The sequence below is a fragment of the Parasteatoda tepidariorum genome, chromosome 9 (genome assembly GCF_982258835.1).
Source record: "Parasteatoda tepidariorum strain Cologne lab strain chromosome 9, Ptep-v5.0, whole genome shotgun sequence".
Taxonomy (NCBI): Eukaryota; Metazoa; Arthropoda; class Arachnida; order Araneae; family Theridiidae; genus Parasteatoda; species Parasteatoda tepidariorum.
The window spans coordinates 38,308,144-38,327,104 of NC_141763.1; the positions used below are offsets into that span (position 1 = coordinate 38,308,144).

The following is an 18,961-nucleotide window of genomic DNA, read 5'->3' on the forward strand; positions in this document are numbered from 1 at the left end:
AATTTTAAATAATAATACATCAATACTTTTTTTATAATAATACATCAAATTAAAATATATTTTCATTAAAAATTCTTGATCTTTTCTTCAATCAATAGCTTTTGATTAAAAATAAAGCTTTTGTAATTCTATCGACTTTATAGTAACTTACTTTTTTCCACTTATATCTTTTTATCGGTCACTATCTTATTTTTTCTCCCCTTTTATAGTTGTGATGAGTTCTGCAAAAATAACTTCTACAGCCGAGTCGTTAAAAAAAAAAGGAGCTAAAAAGTAAGATAATGAATGCTGACTGAAGCTTTTTTTCTGGAAGGGAAAAATGAAAAGAAAACTTATAAAGGAGTTCATAAATAGCAATTTATTGCAATAGGAAGAACGGTCTTTTTTTATTTGAAGTTCATTCTTAAAGAAAACTCGTCTTTCACTTCAATAACATTCTGGGATTTAATCCTTTCCTCATAACATACCGGCTCATCTTCGATTCAAAGGAAACATCCGAGATCTAGAAATAAAGAAATAAAAAAAGCGAATCGGAAAGATGTGCCGGTGATAACGATTTTCAATTTCGATCGCCGAGTGATTCCTACAGAGGCGCTGTGATCGGAATACCGATGCTCTTCCCTCTTCCTTTCCATCCCGACGCTCAACTCACAAATAGTTTCACGCGCTCCAGATGTTTTCTTCCTGCCGATACAGTTCAGCCTGATTGTCTTCTGTCACGTACGGAAATCTTGTGGCACAGAGTTCTTTGAAAGAAATGCTGATGCTGCCGAAGTGACAAATTATGAATTAGGTGGCAACATTATCCATTCTTCCATTTAAAGTGACGGCGTACCTTTTGAGATGGTGCCGCAGAAGTTCGAATTTAAAAAAATGCTTCATCAAGAATTTTAAAAAATAGTTTATTAATTAGTTCTGTCTAAGTTTCAATATCCGAAATATATAAATTAAAAGAAAATTTTTTAAGGATTCAACAGTTGGTATCTGATACGCCGTTAAATTAATGTGTGAAGTAATTAACAGATTTTTGTAAACATACCTGGAATTTCAAACTTTTGAAAAAAGTTTTCATTAAACGTACATTTCTTCAGAAGCTTATATAATTACTTTTTTTCCTGTAATTACCAATTACAAGGTTGTAATTTTTAAAACTTATTGAGCGCAACAGTTGGTCAATTATCAATTCTGTGTTTTCCGTTGAAATAAAAAAGTTTTCTGTTACGAAAAAACTTAACTAAAACTCTAAGGAAACTTTAATAATCGGTAATAATACTCTAAACAATGTTAAGAAAGTATAATTGTTAGAAATATTATGCATGATTTATTCTCAACAAATTAACGAACACATCAAAGAAGCATCTAAACTAAACGTTCAAGTAGTCTTGTATTGAACTTTGAAACTACAATGGGTGAAAATATGAGACAAATGTATAAAGTGCTTTTTCGTAAAAAAACAACTATGTCGGCGGAAACTTTCCAAAACAATTTGGGATCCTTGTCAATTGTGGACGTCACTTGTTTAGGTGAGTTATTTAATTTTGTGAATATTCTTAATTCTATGATTTGATTTTTCAGTGATAATAAAAAATCCTCTGAACAGAAGAAAGAAGTTTTTTTAACGATCTTTGTGTACAGATGTATGAAATTAAAGTGTTAAAAATTCAAGGATTTCAATAAATTGTGAGTGTAATAGCAGGAGCATTGTCAGCACCAAAAAATATAGACCTTTAAAATACAGTTTTAGTAGGTTCTTGAAATTCAATTGTTAAATCAGGTGAATTTTTTCGTATTTAAAATTAATATCATTCGTATAAAATGATTGAAATGCTTTTTTTTGTATTGCATAAAAAAAACTAATCTGTGTTTCCTTAGATTCGTTTTAAATAAAACATTCTTGAATAGATGCTATACCCAAGGCAAGTGTTTTTTTCTTCTTTTAAAAAAATTAATTTAAGAACATAATTTGTATTATTTATAAGAAAAGTAATAATGGGATCGGTTTAATTTCGTTAATACCTCAAAGAATTTTTTAAACTAAATTTGTTTATTATTTTTTGAATTAAATTTCATTCCTTTTGAGTAATGTTATTTAAATACGTCTTTTATCAAGAAAAAGCCACTGAAGTAATAACTAGTGTATATTTAATTTCATACTGGAATGACTTTGGTAAATGTTCAAAAACCTTTCAGTGGAGAAAATTGGAATGTGTACTCGCTTCGTCGTGGAATGTGTATTCGCTTCTCTTTTGAATGAATCTAATAACTTTAATAATGTTTTCAACTTTTCGTTTGAAATTTTTAAGCGCGTTGAACTATAAATTTGTTCGGATTTGCTGCTATATTTGTGTACATCTCAGACTTTATAGCACTATACCATGGCTCAAATAATAACTTAAGATTGAAGCAAATTATAACTGTAGATATAATGTATTAATGCTGATCCAATTGTTCTGGAAGTGTTTAAAGAGTTTTAATTAATAATTTAGGAGTAATCTGTAATCTCTTAATATTGCAAATATAATAATAGATTTTTTTGAAAAATTAAATTTAATTATAAGAAACATGTCTGAATGCAAATGAAGGTATGCATGCACTGAGATAAGAAAGTAAAGGCAAAACTACTTTGACTCCATGGGAACACCAAAAAGCTCAGTAATTTTTTCCGAAGGGTTTTGATTATCATTTCGCTAAAATTAGTAATAAAATATTGTTTTAAAATCCAGTAAATGTGATATCCGTGCGTTTATCATGATACCTTACAGTTGTTAATCATAAAAATAATTTATGCGATTAAATTTATTTTTCAATTTTGTAATATTTAGCAAATATGTGGTAATAAGAACTATCATTTGAAAACCAGAATTTCTGGTAAACAACCACCGTTACCATATGAACTGAAAAATTACCAAATGAATGATTTAGAGGTTATTTTGGTTTATTAACTGATTTATGATTTTTCTTTTACCAGAAATGTTTTTTTTCCTATTCAGTACGGTAATTTTACCATAATTCTTTTTCTTCGTGTAACATCAATACTTACTGGATACGTATTCTATTAACTTAAAACCTAGATTAACAGAATGCCTTCATAAAATCTTAAGTATTTTTTTTATTGGCTTCATGTTTCTTTCAAACAACTTTTTAACTGTCTAATTTAAAAAAAATCATTTCTTAGCCCATTTTGCTCAATGTTCTTTCAATTTTTGAGATAAGAATGTAAAAAAATACTCTTAAGTTAAGTTAGGAAATAAAATAAGAGCTTACGAAGAGTTATTATCTTTCTACTGTTCATCTAGTAAGAAAATTATTGTAAGGTATTTATCTACCAATTCTGTAACATAATAAAGCAAGCTTAAAATTTCATGAACAGTTAATTTCGTTAAGATTTTACATTATGTTCGAGGAAGTTTTTAAAGTTAATTTAAATTTATCTATTTACATCTTTGAAACACTACGTTATTAACTTTTATTTATCTGTAGCTGTTACTTTGAAAAAAATTTTGCACTTTAAGATGATTTGTCTTTCTATATTTTAAACACCACACCAAGGTAAATGGTAATCATTCAATCTGTTTTTACAAACAAAAACAAATTTTTTGTAGAAACAGATTAATGAAATTTAAAAATAGTTCCCAATAACATTAAATTTCACTTAGATGAGTTATTCATGTTTCAATAAAGGTTATAGAAAAACCGGTAAGTACACTTCACTGTTGAAATTTTCATTCTATAATTATGGTAAAATAACTGGCAGTTGTCTGTCCATCTAATTAAACGTCAAATTTACGGTGAAGAACATTTTTTTACATTTACGGTTTTGAAACCGTTTGCAACTAGTATGGTTAGGAAACCATGAGTACAAAACTATACGTTTTTTTAACCATTTACAACTGGCATAGAAATACTAACCGCTTTATGGTGCTTCCGTCTACGCATGAATGAGAGTATCGTATTTTAATAGTCCAGGGTCTCAAATAGGAGAGTAAAAGACACTGTTGAACTCTTCACGTGTTGAAGGGAATGGAGGAACTATTGTGCTGTCGAACGCTGGAACTCGAATCCTCGTTCTGTTAATCATGAGAATGACCTTCTCGACTATAATATGTACACAGCTATATGAAATAAATGGCTTCATTAGGTGAACTCAGTTGGTACGATAAAATTCAGGTTGTTTTTGGTGACAGCAGTTAATAAACGGTTTTTCTCACCACAGTTAGTAGTTTAAATACCATTATTTATGATTTTTTTTTATCTGTTTTGGTGGAATTTGGTAAAATAACAATAAAATAAATTGTTATTTAACCATTTCCTCCGAATCATTTTAACAGTGTTGTCGAAAAGGAACTTTTAAAATACAGCACAAACACACTTGGAAGCAAATAGTAATGAAATTATAATTTAATACAGAGAAGAAGATTCTTTGACATTCATTATTTTCAATTATTTTTAATCTTGTTAAGAGCTTTTGTAGTTGCTCTATTTTTAGTAGCATTCTAAAACAAAGATGACGCCCACGTCTAAGTACACTTCCTACGCTTGAAGGAGAAAAAGCGACATTCATCTTGATTAAAAAAGTTTTTTTTTTCAAACTCAAAATATGAGTTTTTGTTTCTTCTTCTTGTTCCCAACAGGAATTGTTTATTTAAGTTTTAAAAAAAAATCTTATTAGTTCTTCAAAATGAAGTCAACAAAAATATTTATCGTGCTTATCTCTTGCTAATAAAAACATATAAATGATGTTACAAATGGAAAATTGGTTAAAAAATATTAAATTGTCACATTATTGAGAAGATTTCTCTCTGCTGTTAATATTTTAAATAATAAGTTCTGTGTTTATGAAATACTTCTAACTTATGCATTTGGATTGTTGATTTGGTTTAATATTCTTCAGATTTGACATATTTAAATTAAAATGATGGCTGAATCAAGAAGCTGTGAACTGTGAATTTTTCTGCTATAAATCCTTGTTTTATGCTAAGGCCTTCAATTTTTTTAAAATATTTTTTTTCTTCTTTAAACAGCAACTTCTTAATTAGAATAATAAACCAAATTAAAATACTAATAAGTTTTTGACCCAAGAGACAATGATAGTCAAAGCAATATTATCAAAATTATTACTAGCTGTTTAAAAAAAAATTTCAAGAGCTAGCTAAACCCGCTAGTTTTACAAAAAATCCCCTAATGATTAACCACATATGAATCATGTCTAATATACACTGAAGAGCCATTACATTATGACCACCCTCCATCTATAACAATGGGCTCACCCAGGTTTTCATGGTTTCTCGCCCAGAAACAATGTTTTCATAGGGCACATTAGGACCCATAATCCGCTTAGAACAATCCCTGACGTCTGTTAGCTACTTGAACATAGTTGAAGACCAGGTTCACCCATTCATGGCAACAGTTTTTCCTGCGGGGGATGGTGTTTACCAACAGGATAATGCACCATGCCATAAGGATCGAATCGTCGAGAAACATTCCAGTGACTTTCAAGTCATGTCTTGGCCCCCAAATTCACCTGACCTTAATCCAATAGGGCATTTGTGGTCCTACTTGGAAAACCAAATTCGTGCTGCCACGCTACCCCCTCTCAATGTGAGGGAATTGCAAGACCAGTTGGTGAGCACTTGGTACCAGATACCTCAGACTACCTATCAGCACCTTGTGGAATCAATGCCATGGTGGGTGCCAGCAGTTTTGAGGGCTAAAGGTGATCCTACATATTATTAGCCGGGTGGTCATAATGTAATGGCTCTTCGGCGTATATATATTTATATTTCCTACCATCTGGAATTAGTAATTTATTTAAGGAAATTATTTGGACATGCTAAGCCTTTTTTTTAAAAATTTATTGATTTTAATATTACAAATTGCTTTATTTTAAATATAATATGCTAATTAGATATTTTTAAATGGATTAAAATTATAGATATTCTTGCAATGTTTTATTTATTCCAATTTTATAAATTATGATTTTATGTTTTATTCCCATTTACTTATCAATAGCTATGTTTATTTTATATTCTACCTATATCTATTAAATGGTTTGAACCGTGGAATTTAATTTCGGCATATTGGCTTCAATGTTATCTTATTAAACATCTTTTTCTCGTTTATGTTCTTTTTTTGTATCATTTGGTGGGTGGCCTACCTTCCGGATCTACTGCTTTTTTAGCTTCTGTCGGCACAGTGTTTCTCAACCTGGGAATGGCTACCCCGGGAGTGCCAAGTTGATAAATTGCGAGGGTCTCAAAATTACATACATTATGTATGACTCAAAACAAAAGCATATTTTAAAGAAATTGAGCGATTTGCTTATATTGATTTGTTATATTTGTTATTAGATAATGATTGATTTGTTATATTGGTGGATTTATATACTAATACGATGGGACAATTTGTTTTCCCATTACAAGCTTGTCCTTACGTGGCAAATAGATGAAAGCAAGTGGTTAAAGAAGATATATATATACTTGATTTTTAACGCCACCACGAATAAACACTTTACAAATCAATACCTTCATAAACAACCTTTATCACAAATAATATTTTTAAGTCTTCTGTATCCAAACTTGTATTCACTTCAACAGGCAAGCCAAAACTTATCTCAGTTTTGCACAGGGAGTCCCAAAACATTTATTTCTTTCTGTCTCGAACTTTCAAAAAGATCGCAAGACCAAAAGTTTAAAAACACTGGGTTAGACAATTTTTCCTTCTTTTGATTGATAATGTTTGTACTGAAATTTTCTTTTTCCCAAAAACTTAATTTGAATGCGATGCCATTATTAAACTATTCTATGCTTTGATTCTTTTTGTTGATAATGTTAAAAGATTTTTAGCAGCGTTTTTTCACAAATTTTTGTCCATTAAGAATGAAATTCTATACATCTCTTCGTTAATGTTTTATTTATCGTTCTCTGACTCTATTCCTTTATACCAAAATTAAGTAATTTCTTAGAAATTTTAGACAGAGGATACCTTTTTCATTTGGTTTTGATCACTGTTATCTTCTTTATTGCTAAAGCTTAGGAAACAAGATTTGGGAAGCCTTTTTCTTCCAAAAATAATGAAACTAACTGGCTTTTGTATTCCAATATAATGGGTGCAGTACTTCGGATTAATTACTTAATGTGTTTCATACAAGAACACTGGTATTAGCAAAATGTATCTGTAAATCAATAGAGCACGTAATAACACTAGCATCTTCATCAGTTTTTGACACTTTTATGGAATGGTGAAACAGTAATTTTAGAATTTTTCTCTACGGTAAATTATATGCAGTGCACAAAAACTAAAAAGAACAGCCCTGTTTAACTTTTGATATAATGATGGGATCTTTACGTTTTAAAACTCAAACTTAATGGTTAGAAGGGGTGACCACAAACATGCTAATTAATTAATGCAGACGATATTTTAAGTTTTAATATACGACGATATTTTTTTTTATTAAAGCAGACACAAAAACATATTTTCTCTAAATAAACATGCCATTTTTTTCGGACATCTGGATTTTTTATTCCGAAACTATAGAAAGTAGTCGAAATCTGAGAAATTTGGTGTCCGTAATTTGTTCAGGAGAGCGATCTAAATTTCATACCTTATTTTTTAATTTTACTTTTTGCATATTCCGCTATATCTCGAGAACTTTTTAAGCGAATTGAAAACTTTTTTTATTCAACTACGCAGTTCGTTTGTCCAACGATTAATTCCAAGCGATAAATAAATTTTAGTATATATTTATTATTTTTTTATGATTTATGTAATAATAGTAATAAAAAAAATTTAAAGTATAAGAATTTTTTATAACATTTCAAAGAAAGCAATTTTACATTGTAAAATACAAAATATTAAATATGAATAGTTCCTAACTTATCTAATTTTATAAAACGCGTATTTTTAATAAAAGCACCCCTTATATTTCGCGGATCAGAAAATCAAATCCTTCGAAAAACAAAGGTGTGTTTAGTTAGAGAAAAAGCGTTTTTGTGTCTGATTTCGTAACTTAAAATATCGTATGCACTAATTATAAAGGATATTTGAGGTCAACCCTTTGATCCATTAAGATTGCGTCCTAGAACACGAAGATTCGTTTATTAGATCAAAAGTTATTCAAGTTGGTCCGCTTATTTTTTTTTTGCACACTGTACCTATGGTTTCGACGGTTCGGGCATGCATGGCTAATAATTTCCTTACAGTAGTCTTTATTTTTCAAATTAACAATATTATTCAGTAAAATTAATTAATAATTACCACAAACTTTCCTTTAAATAATTCTGGTATGATTTTGCTCTTGTAAATTAAAATAACTATTATAAACCAATTGAATATTACGGTAATTGTAAACCAATGTCTTTACATTTTTGTCTCTTCTTAAATAAATATAATTGATGTCTAAAGTTTTATTACAATTGATCTTTTCAAATCAAACTTATCCAAAGTATAAAAAACTATATTCAGTAGGAGGAGCTTTTTTGGAATTATTATTTTTGCCCTAATGCTGAATTACCGTAATTACAAAGACTACGCTCTAAATAATTCCACTGTTGCCATTAAAAGTTAAACACCACTAACGTAATTTACTTAATTGCAACGTTGCTAGGGTAAGCGACACTGTTAGGGTGAAATCTTTGTAATTCAATGCTTAATTACATTGTTTAAAAGTTAATACCCAAATATCCTTCTTTATTTTATTCTTATATCGAACATGCTTGCGCATAGTCTTATGATTAATCTTCGAGGGCTATGATGTCGAAATTATATGCTCCTTTTATAACTTGCGAGTTTTTAATGGTTATTCATAACTGTAACTTTCATTTTTGTCTTTCTCCCGTCAGCACCTTCTTTGTTTGTTTTTGTAAATGGCGCAAAATACCAATAGTAAGAAAAGCCACAATGATAAAAAACGTTTTTGAATGTATTTTTTTTCTTTTAAATCTATTTTTTTACCATTTAAGAAGTCACTCCAACTCTGCATTGTTTAGGCTCATAAAAATAGACATAACTTGAAAACTATTCATTAATTTTAATCTATCTAGAAAACTTTCGACAAATTGATAAGTTTTGAAAAAGAGCTTTATTTATTTTCTATTTATTTTTAAACTTCAGACGATGCTTTTCAAAATTAAATTAAAAGGTAAACCTTTGTTTTAGGTTAAAGGCACCATGTTTTTCTTTAAACGGATGGAGAGACATTCTATAAAACAAAGCCAGTCTAGAAGGGAAGAAAAAAAATTTTTTTTGCTGGAAACTTTTCTTTATCATTTTGTTATTAAATTTCTTTGATTGTCTATTTACTATTAAAATTTATTATTATAAATTCCTGTTTGAGAATTTGTGAATTTCCGTTGAGAGTTTTATCAACTAGGTAACTGTCAGTTTATTATACTCCACATAGTTTACCCTTTCAGCAAAGTTTAACAAACTGTCAATTTCTCTTTTCATGCTGTCACTTTTTAAACAAATAAAGTTGCCGTATATAGATACCTTTGACAGGCGTCCACATATAATGTTAGAACGCTTGTCAAATGTCATTTTGTTCCTTTTTCAACTTGATTTTAAATATAGGAGATATTTTTATATCGTCCGTTTGTTCCAGTGGTAATTCGTGGCGTTATCGTGGTAATTATCACATAATTATTCGAAAATGTATTTTTATGAAATTTGTTCCTTTAATAAACCTGCAAATAATGTAGCGTAGAATTTAACAAGGTGACTAGTATAATGATAATTACGTTATTTCAAAATCTAAATAATAATGTCGAACTTTAGTAGAATGTATTAACATTTTTTTAAATGTTTTAAGGAGTAATTTTTTTGTGAAACCGTAATACTGTCAGATACGATTTTATGAAAACGTGACCGTTGCATTAACTTGAATAAATGACTGTATTATATTCATTTTAAGATTCAAGAAAGCATTTAAAGTAAAAATTTAGGGCTATCATTTTAACTGGATTGTATTTGATGTAAATAGTAAACATCGTTGAAATATAAATCTACCGAAAATTGCTTTATTTCAAGGTTAAATTTTAAAAGATATGCGTGAATCTAGTCAGAGATAATGAATAAAAAGTTTTATAAAAATAGAAATTAGTAGTAACTATCAGTTTTTGTTAATAAGAGAAATTCTAGTTGTTTAAATATCTTTATTTGATCCTAAACAAACTTTAACACATATGTAATAAAATAATGACATTCATCATCAAAAGGATAATCATGTTTGAACAAACAGATTGTTACATTTATTTAATTAACATAACGCGTTTAATTATTTTGCGAAGATAGTTAATTAACTTGCAAACATATTTGATTAGCATGTTTATGCTGCAACGATACAAAAAAGACGCACGTGTTTAAGTATCAAATGTTTCATCAACACCTAAATTGTTACATTTATTTAATTAACATTACATATTAAATTAATTTGTAAACATATTTAATTAGCATGTTCATGCTGGGGCGATACAAAAATACACCTGTTACAAATCATTTAATATTCGAATAACACATAGATTGCTATAAACACTTAATCATCATAACTTTTTTAATTTTTTAAACTTATATAATTAGAATGTTCATATGCCTGCGATACAAAAAGACACCAGAGCCAAAAGCATATAATGTTATCCCTTTTTAAATCATTTTTTGTCCTTCCTAATTATTTTGCACTTCCTAATTTTGTCCTTCAAAATTAGGAAATGTAACTTGTATGAAATGTAAGAGATTCTCGACATTCTACATTGATGTTTTACATTGCCCTCGACGTTTTACATTGCCTGAAATTTTAAATATTAAACTTAAATATTGTAACTTTAAGTATTGTAATTTGTATGGATTTTAACTGTGGAAATGTAACTCATATGAAAGGTTGCAGATCCTCACTTGACGTTTAACATTGTCTGAAACGTTATGAAGAAACAGATATAGATATGAGAAACAGATTTTGATTTGCTATCGTTAAAAGCTATTTAGCAAATAATAAACTATATCATAATTTTTACAGTTTGTTTTGTAACATTAAGGGAGTAATAAGTACTTCCAAAGCAAATTTCGCAAGCGATAAAAATATCAGAACAAATGATTATATATACAAAATGCGTTCGATTTAATAACTAAGACATTATTATTTTAAAGTTACAATGATGTTCGCCTGATTGAGTTCCCATCCACTTAAGTTTCAATATTAGTTCGTAACATTGCATGAATTTGTTATATTGAATACATAATAGCATTTATGCTTTTGGTGCGTCTGCCTAAATGCGCCATTAAACTCTAATTAATATCAATCAATTTTACTAATCTTTCTTGTGAAAGCATTGATAAAAAGTGGAACAGTATACTGCAAGTTTAAAGCGCTTCAATTATTATCAAATGAATAATATATAGATATGTTTCAATTATTCTATTTTGATTTAGAGCGTTTGATTTAAAATTAATGTGTATTGTAATTTAAAAAGAAACACGCCATATACTATAACTTCTTAGTTAGTTTATTTCGACAGAGTTGCATTTCTCTTTTCTAAGTGAGTATCATCAGTTCCGCAATTTTTATACTTCTTGGAAAAAGCAAATTGTTTTTCAATTCCAATGGAATCGCTTCGACGCTTTCTTCTTTCAAGCGAAACCATCTATAAATGGAAAAAAGTTTTGGAAACTTCCCTGCTTTCGCTAATGCCTTACAAGTTTTATTTAAAAAATATTATTTTTTTATTTATATAAATGTTTTGAAACGATCATACTTTTCTTTAGTGGGGAAATCAATAAAAATGTTTTTTTTTCCCTAACGTTTCAATAAAGATCACTTTTTTTAGAGAATATTTTTTTAAAAATCATTAATTAGAAAAAAAAACTTATTTTATGTTCCCCCATGTAACTCAACTAAATATTTGTTTTTAAAATTAATACTTCAGTTAAAAAAAAAACTTGAGAATTGAATTAACATGAGAATTTTACTTAGAAAATTGGTATTAATCTCTCACAATTTATGTTTGGACATTGATGTTTTCCCTTCCGGATAGTTTCTGTTCTTAAGATACATTAAATATTGCTTAGTTTGGTTCTATTTAACATTCCAACACTGTTAGTTTGTTTGCTGACAGAAAGTCACATGTGTGAAAGAATGCGTCTGCTCGCATTTAAACGTTTTTGTGATGTAAGATAGTCTGAAAATTTGCACTAACCTCACCGACATATATGTATGGAATATATGTCTTCCTATATGTATGGAACGACATACATGTCTTCCTATATGTATGGAATAGCATTATTTTTAAGTTTTCTTTAGTTGAGACTGGTTTAATTCTTCATTAATTTAAATTTTAGTTTATAATTCCTAATGTTGGTGAATGTGTCCTCCCTATTAAAAGGGCTGTGGCGTATGTCTGTGGCAGTAGTTTAATTCTTAACCGCAGATGGCGCCACCGGAAAACAAGAAGAGCACACTTCCCTGTATTGACATATGTATAAGACAGCAGCAACACTATCACAATCGACAGTTTTAGTTTTTGATTTTAAGAGCAACTGAAAGAAATCGTAAGCGAATTAAAATTCACAATATAAGAGACTTTATGTACTGGTATTAAATTAGAGAAATGATAAAAGTATGAAAGTCCATGTGTACTAACTCAATCGAAAACATTTGTGTCTTTTTCTCTAACAGACGTAGTATCTGTCACTTCCTTATATTGTGCATCTTCTTAAAATTCATTATCTTCCGTTACAATTGTCGTCTGAGATGTAAGGCAATTTCTTCATTTGTAATCTTTGCCGTCATATGACGGAGCTGAACGAAAATGTTAAATTTAACTTTAATTCCTTTTTAAAATAATTGAATTATGCAATATTCGATGAAAAAAAAATTTGCAGTCTCACCAAGATAACAGAAAGAAGATACGCAGATAATAGAATAATTTTACTTATCATTCTTCACGCTTCTCAGAGTAAGTTTTGAAATAACTGCGCCACTGTCGGTGAAGTGCACTTTATTAACATTAAAAAAGAAATAAAATAGTTAACCGTCATGCACCTCGTAACTGAAATACGATGGCGTGCAGGACAACAAAATATTTCTAGTTTCAGCTATTTGGACTTTATTTACCCCGATCTCCATCGCGTCTGTTAAGATATATTAAATATATTTTGTTAAAACATTTTCCGTTTCGTTTTAACGATAATAGATTATACACAAAAAGGAAATTTTTTTCTTGAGGTTTTTAAAAAGCTTTCCATCAAATAAAAATGTAACTTCTGGATGTGTGACGGTAAATTATTTATACCAGCGAAATGATTGGTGGTTAAGAGCCTTCCCTAGTGCGGTAGTTACCCACCGTGTGCTTTCGATGCTTCAGAATATAACTTCTTATTCAAAACGATTAATCGTTATATGTATATTGGGTGGCATGGAACAGCATGGGAAATGGTTGCAAAGAATGATGTTAAGGCTCATTAAAATGTTACAACAAGCTTTAAATAAACATAAAAACATTAGTATCATTTTATATGGTAGTAATGTTTTTATGTTTAATTAAAACATGAGGTGATATTTAAAAATTTTCATTTCAATCACCTTTGACCCTAATGCAGAACTGTAAGCGGGTTACAATTTTCTTGCAGCTTAAGTGTGCTACAACCTTCTGAGGTTTCTTTTAGATATGGTAATTATTATCTATATAAGATCGACCAAAGAGGAAAATTCATTTAAATTTAAAGAATAGGTTGATTATTCTTGAGCTGTAGTAAAGTCAGGAAAATGTGCCAACAACCATTCTTGAGTACCCTCAACTGTGTGTTCCGGAGAAGGATTTATCTGAAATTCCCATTTTTGGTTTCCAAAAAAATCAAGGAATCATAAAATTCCTTTCCCATTCAAAAACTTTAGATGTTTATGAGGTTTATATGAGGTGTTATGGTAAACAGAAATCCACCTTAAAGCAACCAACTTAGACATATAGTTTTTGAGGTGTGTGTTTGAGTTTTTTCAATAATTCAAGCAAATAAGTATATTTGAGGTGTAAATATTTATACTCAATTTCAACTGAAAATATAGCCGACGTATTAAAAAGGTGTAAATGAGGTTAATTGATGAGTTTATTTTTGTTGTAAAAAATAAAACATCATTTCCTACCTCAAGCGTATTATTTTACGCCTGTCAACCTCAGAAACACCTTATTATTTTGTAAGGGGCAGCAGAAGTTTACGATAAGAATATATTTGGGCTTAAATTTTGCCAAGTTATTTGATTTCAGTTAAAAGTTTCAAAATTATTTTCATACTACGCTGGTGGACAAAATTAAGAGATGGAAAGCATTTTCGCACATTTCTATGACGCTCTTATTCTTCTATGACGCTATTTCTGGACGGTTATTCATATGGAGAGAACCTGGAACCCGATACCATCCCAGCAACATTATCGAAAAGGATCATTATGCTGGTGGAGGACTCGTGGTTCGGGCAGGGATCGTGCAAGATACCCGCACACAGCTCCATGTGCTTGACAATGGTTCCGTGAATGCTCAGAGGTACAGGCAGGAGGTCCTAGAGCCTTGTGTGCGTCTTTTCAGGGGCGCTGTTGGCCCTGAGTTCATTTTTATGGACGACAGTTTCGCGACCACATAGGGCTCTCATGGTTGATGAGTATCTGGAAAAAGAGGATATTCAACGAATGGATTGGCCAGCCAAATCTGGCCAGCCAAATCCCCTGACCTGAATCCTATTGAACATGTTTGGATGTTCTTGGGAGAGCTATTGCGATGCGCCAACCTACCCCCAGAACCATTCTGGAGTTAAAAATTGCTCTGGTGGAAGAATGGGAGGATCTTCCACAATTCCTCCCTAACTCCCTTATTAACAGCATGCATACTCGTTGTGCATGCTGTCTGTCTGTCAGGGGTGACCATACACCATACCAGAGGCAACACACACTGTACAAGCCTCACTTTTAATGTCATCTTTTATCCTTAAGTTAAGACTACATTGTATTTATTGGCAATAGGTCTTGCCAGTGAATGGCACTTTCATTTTTGTTTTACATACTTTATTATCATGGAATAATCTATATCCATACCAAATTTCATTTATTTATATTCAGTATTTCTTGAGATACTTGGGAAAATGTCTTCCATCTCTTAATTTTGTCGACCAGTGACTTTAATTCGTAGAATTCTCCTTGAACATGCATACTTCCTTATTTAAATGTTTCATTTCTTTTTAAGGAAACTAGATTGGTTATTCGGTACAACTGTTTACTCACTAAGGGGAAATGTTTCAAATTAAACTAACTAGAACTATATATCAGCCAAAATATCAAAACTGCCTTCTTACTTGAACTAGCAGTTTAAACTAGGAATTTCTTCGAGTTAAAACTTAGGAATCATCGATTCTTATTCAGCCATCTGTTTATTCTGCAAATAGCATGACCTCTATCTATCAGAGTTAAGCCAAGAGCTCTTATATCAAAATCAAGACCGAGGTTGGTTAATGAATTTAGCTCAGAACTTATCTAGCATACTAATCTAATTACTCTAAGAAACTACTCGCTTAAACTAACAATAAGAGTAAACAATCTCCTGATATTTCGGTAAAGCAGCCTCGTATGAATAAAATAATGAATGTCTTGAAAATATATATTTCAAAGAAAATACTTTTTATAGAAAGTGACTTAATATTTTCGGGTGAAATAAATGCTTTAGATTTAAGCAAATAATCTCTTAATAACTTTTTTTTATCGAAAGTGACTGAATAAAAACATTTCAAGGAGATTAAAAGTTCGATAACAAACATATTTTTCTTCCTAAAAAAGTTATTGATTTAATTATAAAATTTTTAGGACTTTCATAGAGAATTCAAAATTTTCCGTACTGTTTAAAATATATTCCTTAAAATGCTAATAGATACATAATTGTTATAAATTGACTTACAGCAACTTACTCCAAATGTTTCTAGACAACTATTTACTCACTATTCAGTTTCGGTTTCATTCAGTTTTAACCTTTTTTTTTTATCTATAGACTCTTTATACTTATACAAATTAATATTTTAGTGGTTAATTATACTGAAAAAGGTCTTGGTTCATTACAGTTGTGAAAATATCCCAGTAAGCATCACAACCAGAGTGATCTATGGTCTTATTTTCTCCATATTAAAATAAAACAACTGTCGTAAGCATTCTCTGTATTGAATGTTCAATTTTGTGTTAGATTTCGTTTTACAGTTCTAACTGAATGACTTTCGTCGAATTAAAAAGGTGTTTATACAACTGGATACGACCGAATGAGGCATTTTAAAATTCAACAAATAGTTCGATAAATTTGATGTAAAATATGCAATGCGATGCATTCTACGTCACGTCATCATCTCTACCAGTGAGAACATTAGAACATTAAATTTCACGCGACAAAAGCGCAGAATGTGATTGCCACCTTAGTGGCGAGAAATGGCTTTTTAAAATATTTACTTGATTTGATAGCTTTATCCAGCATCCCGATTTCGTCATTAAGTACAGTGCGGAAGAAAAAAAACACATTGCTAACTTTTGATTTAATGATCAGGTTTTAACGTACTAGAACTCAATTTTAATAGGATGAGGGGATCACAAATATACCAATAAATTAGCACATGAGATATTTTAAGTTAAGAAATCAAATACAAAAACAAACTTTCTCTGAATAAACACGTTATCTTTTTCAACGAATCCCGATTTTTGAGACCAGAATATAAGGGATCCAAATTTTGGACTCTTAAATGTTAATTTCACTTTTTACGTGTTCAACCATATCTCGAGAATTTTTTTAACGAATTGAAAAATTTTGCTGACAATTATAATATTAGTTCATCCAAAGAGAATTCCATTCAAAAACTAATTCCCTAATAACTATTTTTAAATTTTAATAATGAGCGAAAAATTTTTGAATTGTAAGGTACGCAAATTTTTATATCATTTTAAAAAATGTAGAAAATATAATTTTTATTTATTTAAAAGATATCATTTTAATAAATATAGTTTTATATGGAAAAATACAAAATTTTAACGAAATTGGTCGAATAGTTTTTGAGAAATCAAATTTTAAATTGACTGACGTTTTAAAAACTTGATTTCTCGAGAATTATTCTACCGGTTTCGCTCAGAATTTGTATTTTGGTATATAAAATAACATTCATTAAATTGATTTCGAAAGTACATTTTGCTAATTTTTTCAAGTAGGATTAAGTGGTGTTCTTTCAGTTTTTGGAGAGCCATATTTTAGCCTATTTTGGCCATAATTTAGCCTATTTCAGCCATAAAAAAATCAAAAGCTGTTAAAAGGGTATTTTTGTGTAAGAATTGGTCATCCAAAGCTTATAAAGTGATCTCCCTCAAAGCATTAAAAATAATTAATCATTTCCATTTTTTTATTCAAATACTAGTTCAGTGTTCAGATTGTTATACTAGTTCAGTGCTCAGCTTATTGCGAAGCAGTTTTCCTTCAATACTTAAAATTGCTACACCTATGACTTAAATCTTCTAGTTCCTAACCGAATTACTTAAGGTTTTTATTTTAGCTGCAATAACAAGCTGAAAAAGTATTTTCTATCCTGGGAAAAAAGGCCTTTCTTTTTTCATCAATATCCTCATCTTACCTTCATATTTCTTTTTGAGACTCGTAACCTTCTCAGCACGTATGTTTGATTTATAGCCCATAACTATAATTTGATTTCCCGAAATCAAACCAAAATTCAAACTACCATATTTTGAAGAATGAATATTTTATCGCGTTCTCCCTTGCCTACAAATCCACTTTGAATTTCCGCATAAAGGGATATGTTTTCCTGAATATTTAATATTCTAACTTTCTAAATATAATTGAATATTCTATTTTTGTGCCCCATGGATATTTTTCATATTCTTAAATCTCCGTGAGGGTTTTCTTTTTCCTTCCTGCGGGAAGATTTTACTTTTGCGATTTTAACTTTTCGCCATAATCGTCTTTGTTGTATTCCTCATTTTTTCAAAATACATCAAAATAATTCTTTGTATTTCAATATAATAGAAACTGAAAGAAGCAATATTTGAAAACGAAAATTTTATTTTACCTTTAGAGGAATATTACAATTTGTCCAAGGGATTACTCTGTACTTTACTGTCAACTCTAAAAATTTATTTCCCAAGTGGCTTTTATTAAATTGTTTACTATTTGTATACATTTCTTATACGTTTTACAATTAATTCACCTTAAATAATACCGACTTAATAATGCTAGTCATAAAGTGTTGCTTAACCCTTAATAGCCTTAACTACGAGTCTAAATGACCCATCATGCAATACAAATGGGTGGTAGTTGCTAAGGGTTAATACGTAAGGTAATAACTATAGTTTTACTTTTTAATGAAGATTATCGCTTTCAGTTTCAAGCCTTTAATTTAGAATAATAATCATGATAAAAATATAGTAATTGCAAAGAAAATTAAAAAAGAACAAGAAATAAATATAACAAGAAAATAACTTGTACGAAATATTTAGAAGATAAGGAATACTTTATATTTTTTATTAAATTTTTTTTTTTTTTGATGTCACTCAAAAAAAGTTTGACCGAAATTTCAAAAACACAAACTGGATCATACTATGTGGTTTTTTGTCCAGTGAGCATGTACTGACAACAATCTAAAATGGTTTTATGACATTACCTTTTTATGTTCAATAGATATAATTTAACGACTCCCGGAGGTTAAGTGGTAACGCTTCGCGCTTCCGTGCCAAAGGTACTGGGTCCGATCCTCGGGTCGGGCAAGGTTGATTCAGTCTTTCATCCCCTCAGTGGGTCGATAAATCAGTACCAAGCATGCTTGGGAACTAAAGACTGGAAGATCCACGTTCGACTGACCACCTGACTGGAACATTTGCTCCTGCACCCCACAGCCCAAGGTTTACTGTAGTGATGGGTTTAATGAGATCAGGCAAACAAACATTCTGTTTCAGCTTACGAAC

At 29.9% G+C, this 18,961-nt stretch overlaps 1 protein-coding gene across 1 annotated transcript in view; it reads left to right on the forward strand.

Annotated features, from left to right (window-relative positions):
* The first annotated feature begins 574 nt into the window (after positions 1–574).
* The window catches only part of LOC107443084 (putative cationic amino acid transporter), a 111,710-nt gene continuing 93,323 nt past the window's right edge, over positions 575–18,961 (forward strand). Inside the window, exon 1 of the mRNA XM_016056833.4 lies at positions 575–1,523. Coding sequence (XP_015912319.3) covers positions 1,406–1,523 — 118 coding nt within the window. The 5' untranslated portion in view covers positions 575–1,405. The remainder of the gene's footprint in view (positions 1,524–18,961) is intronic.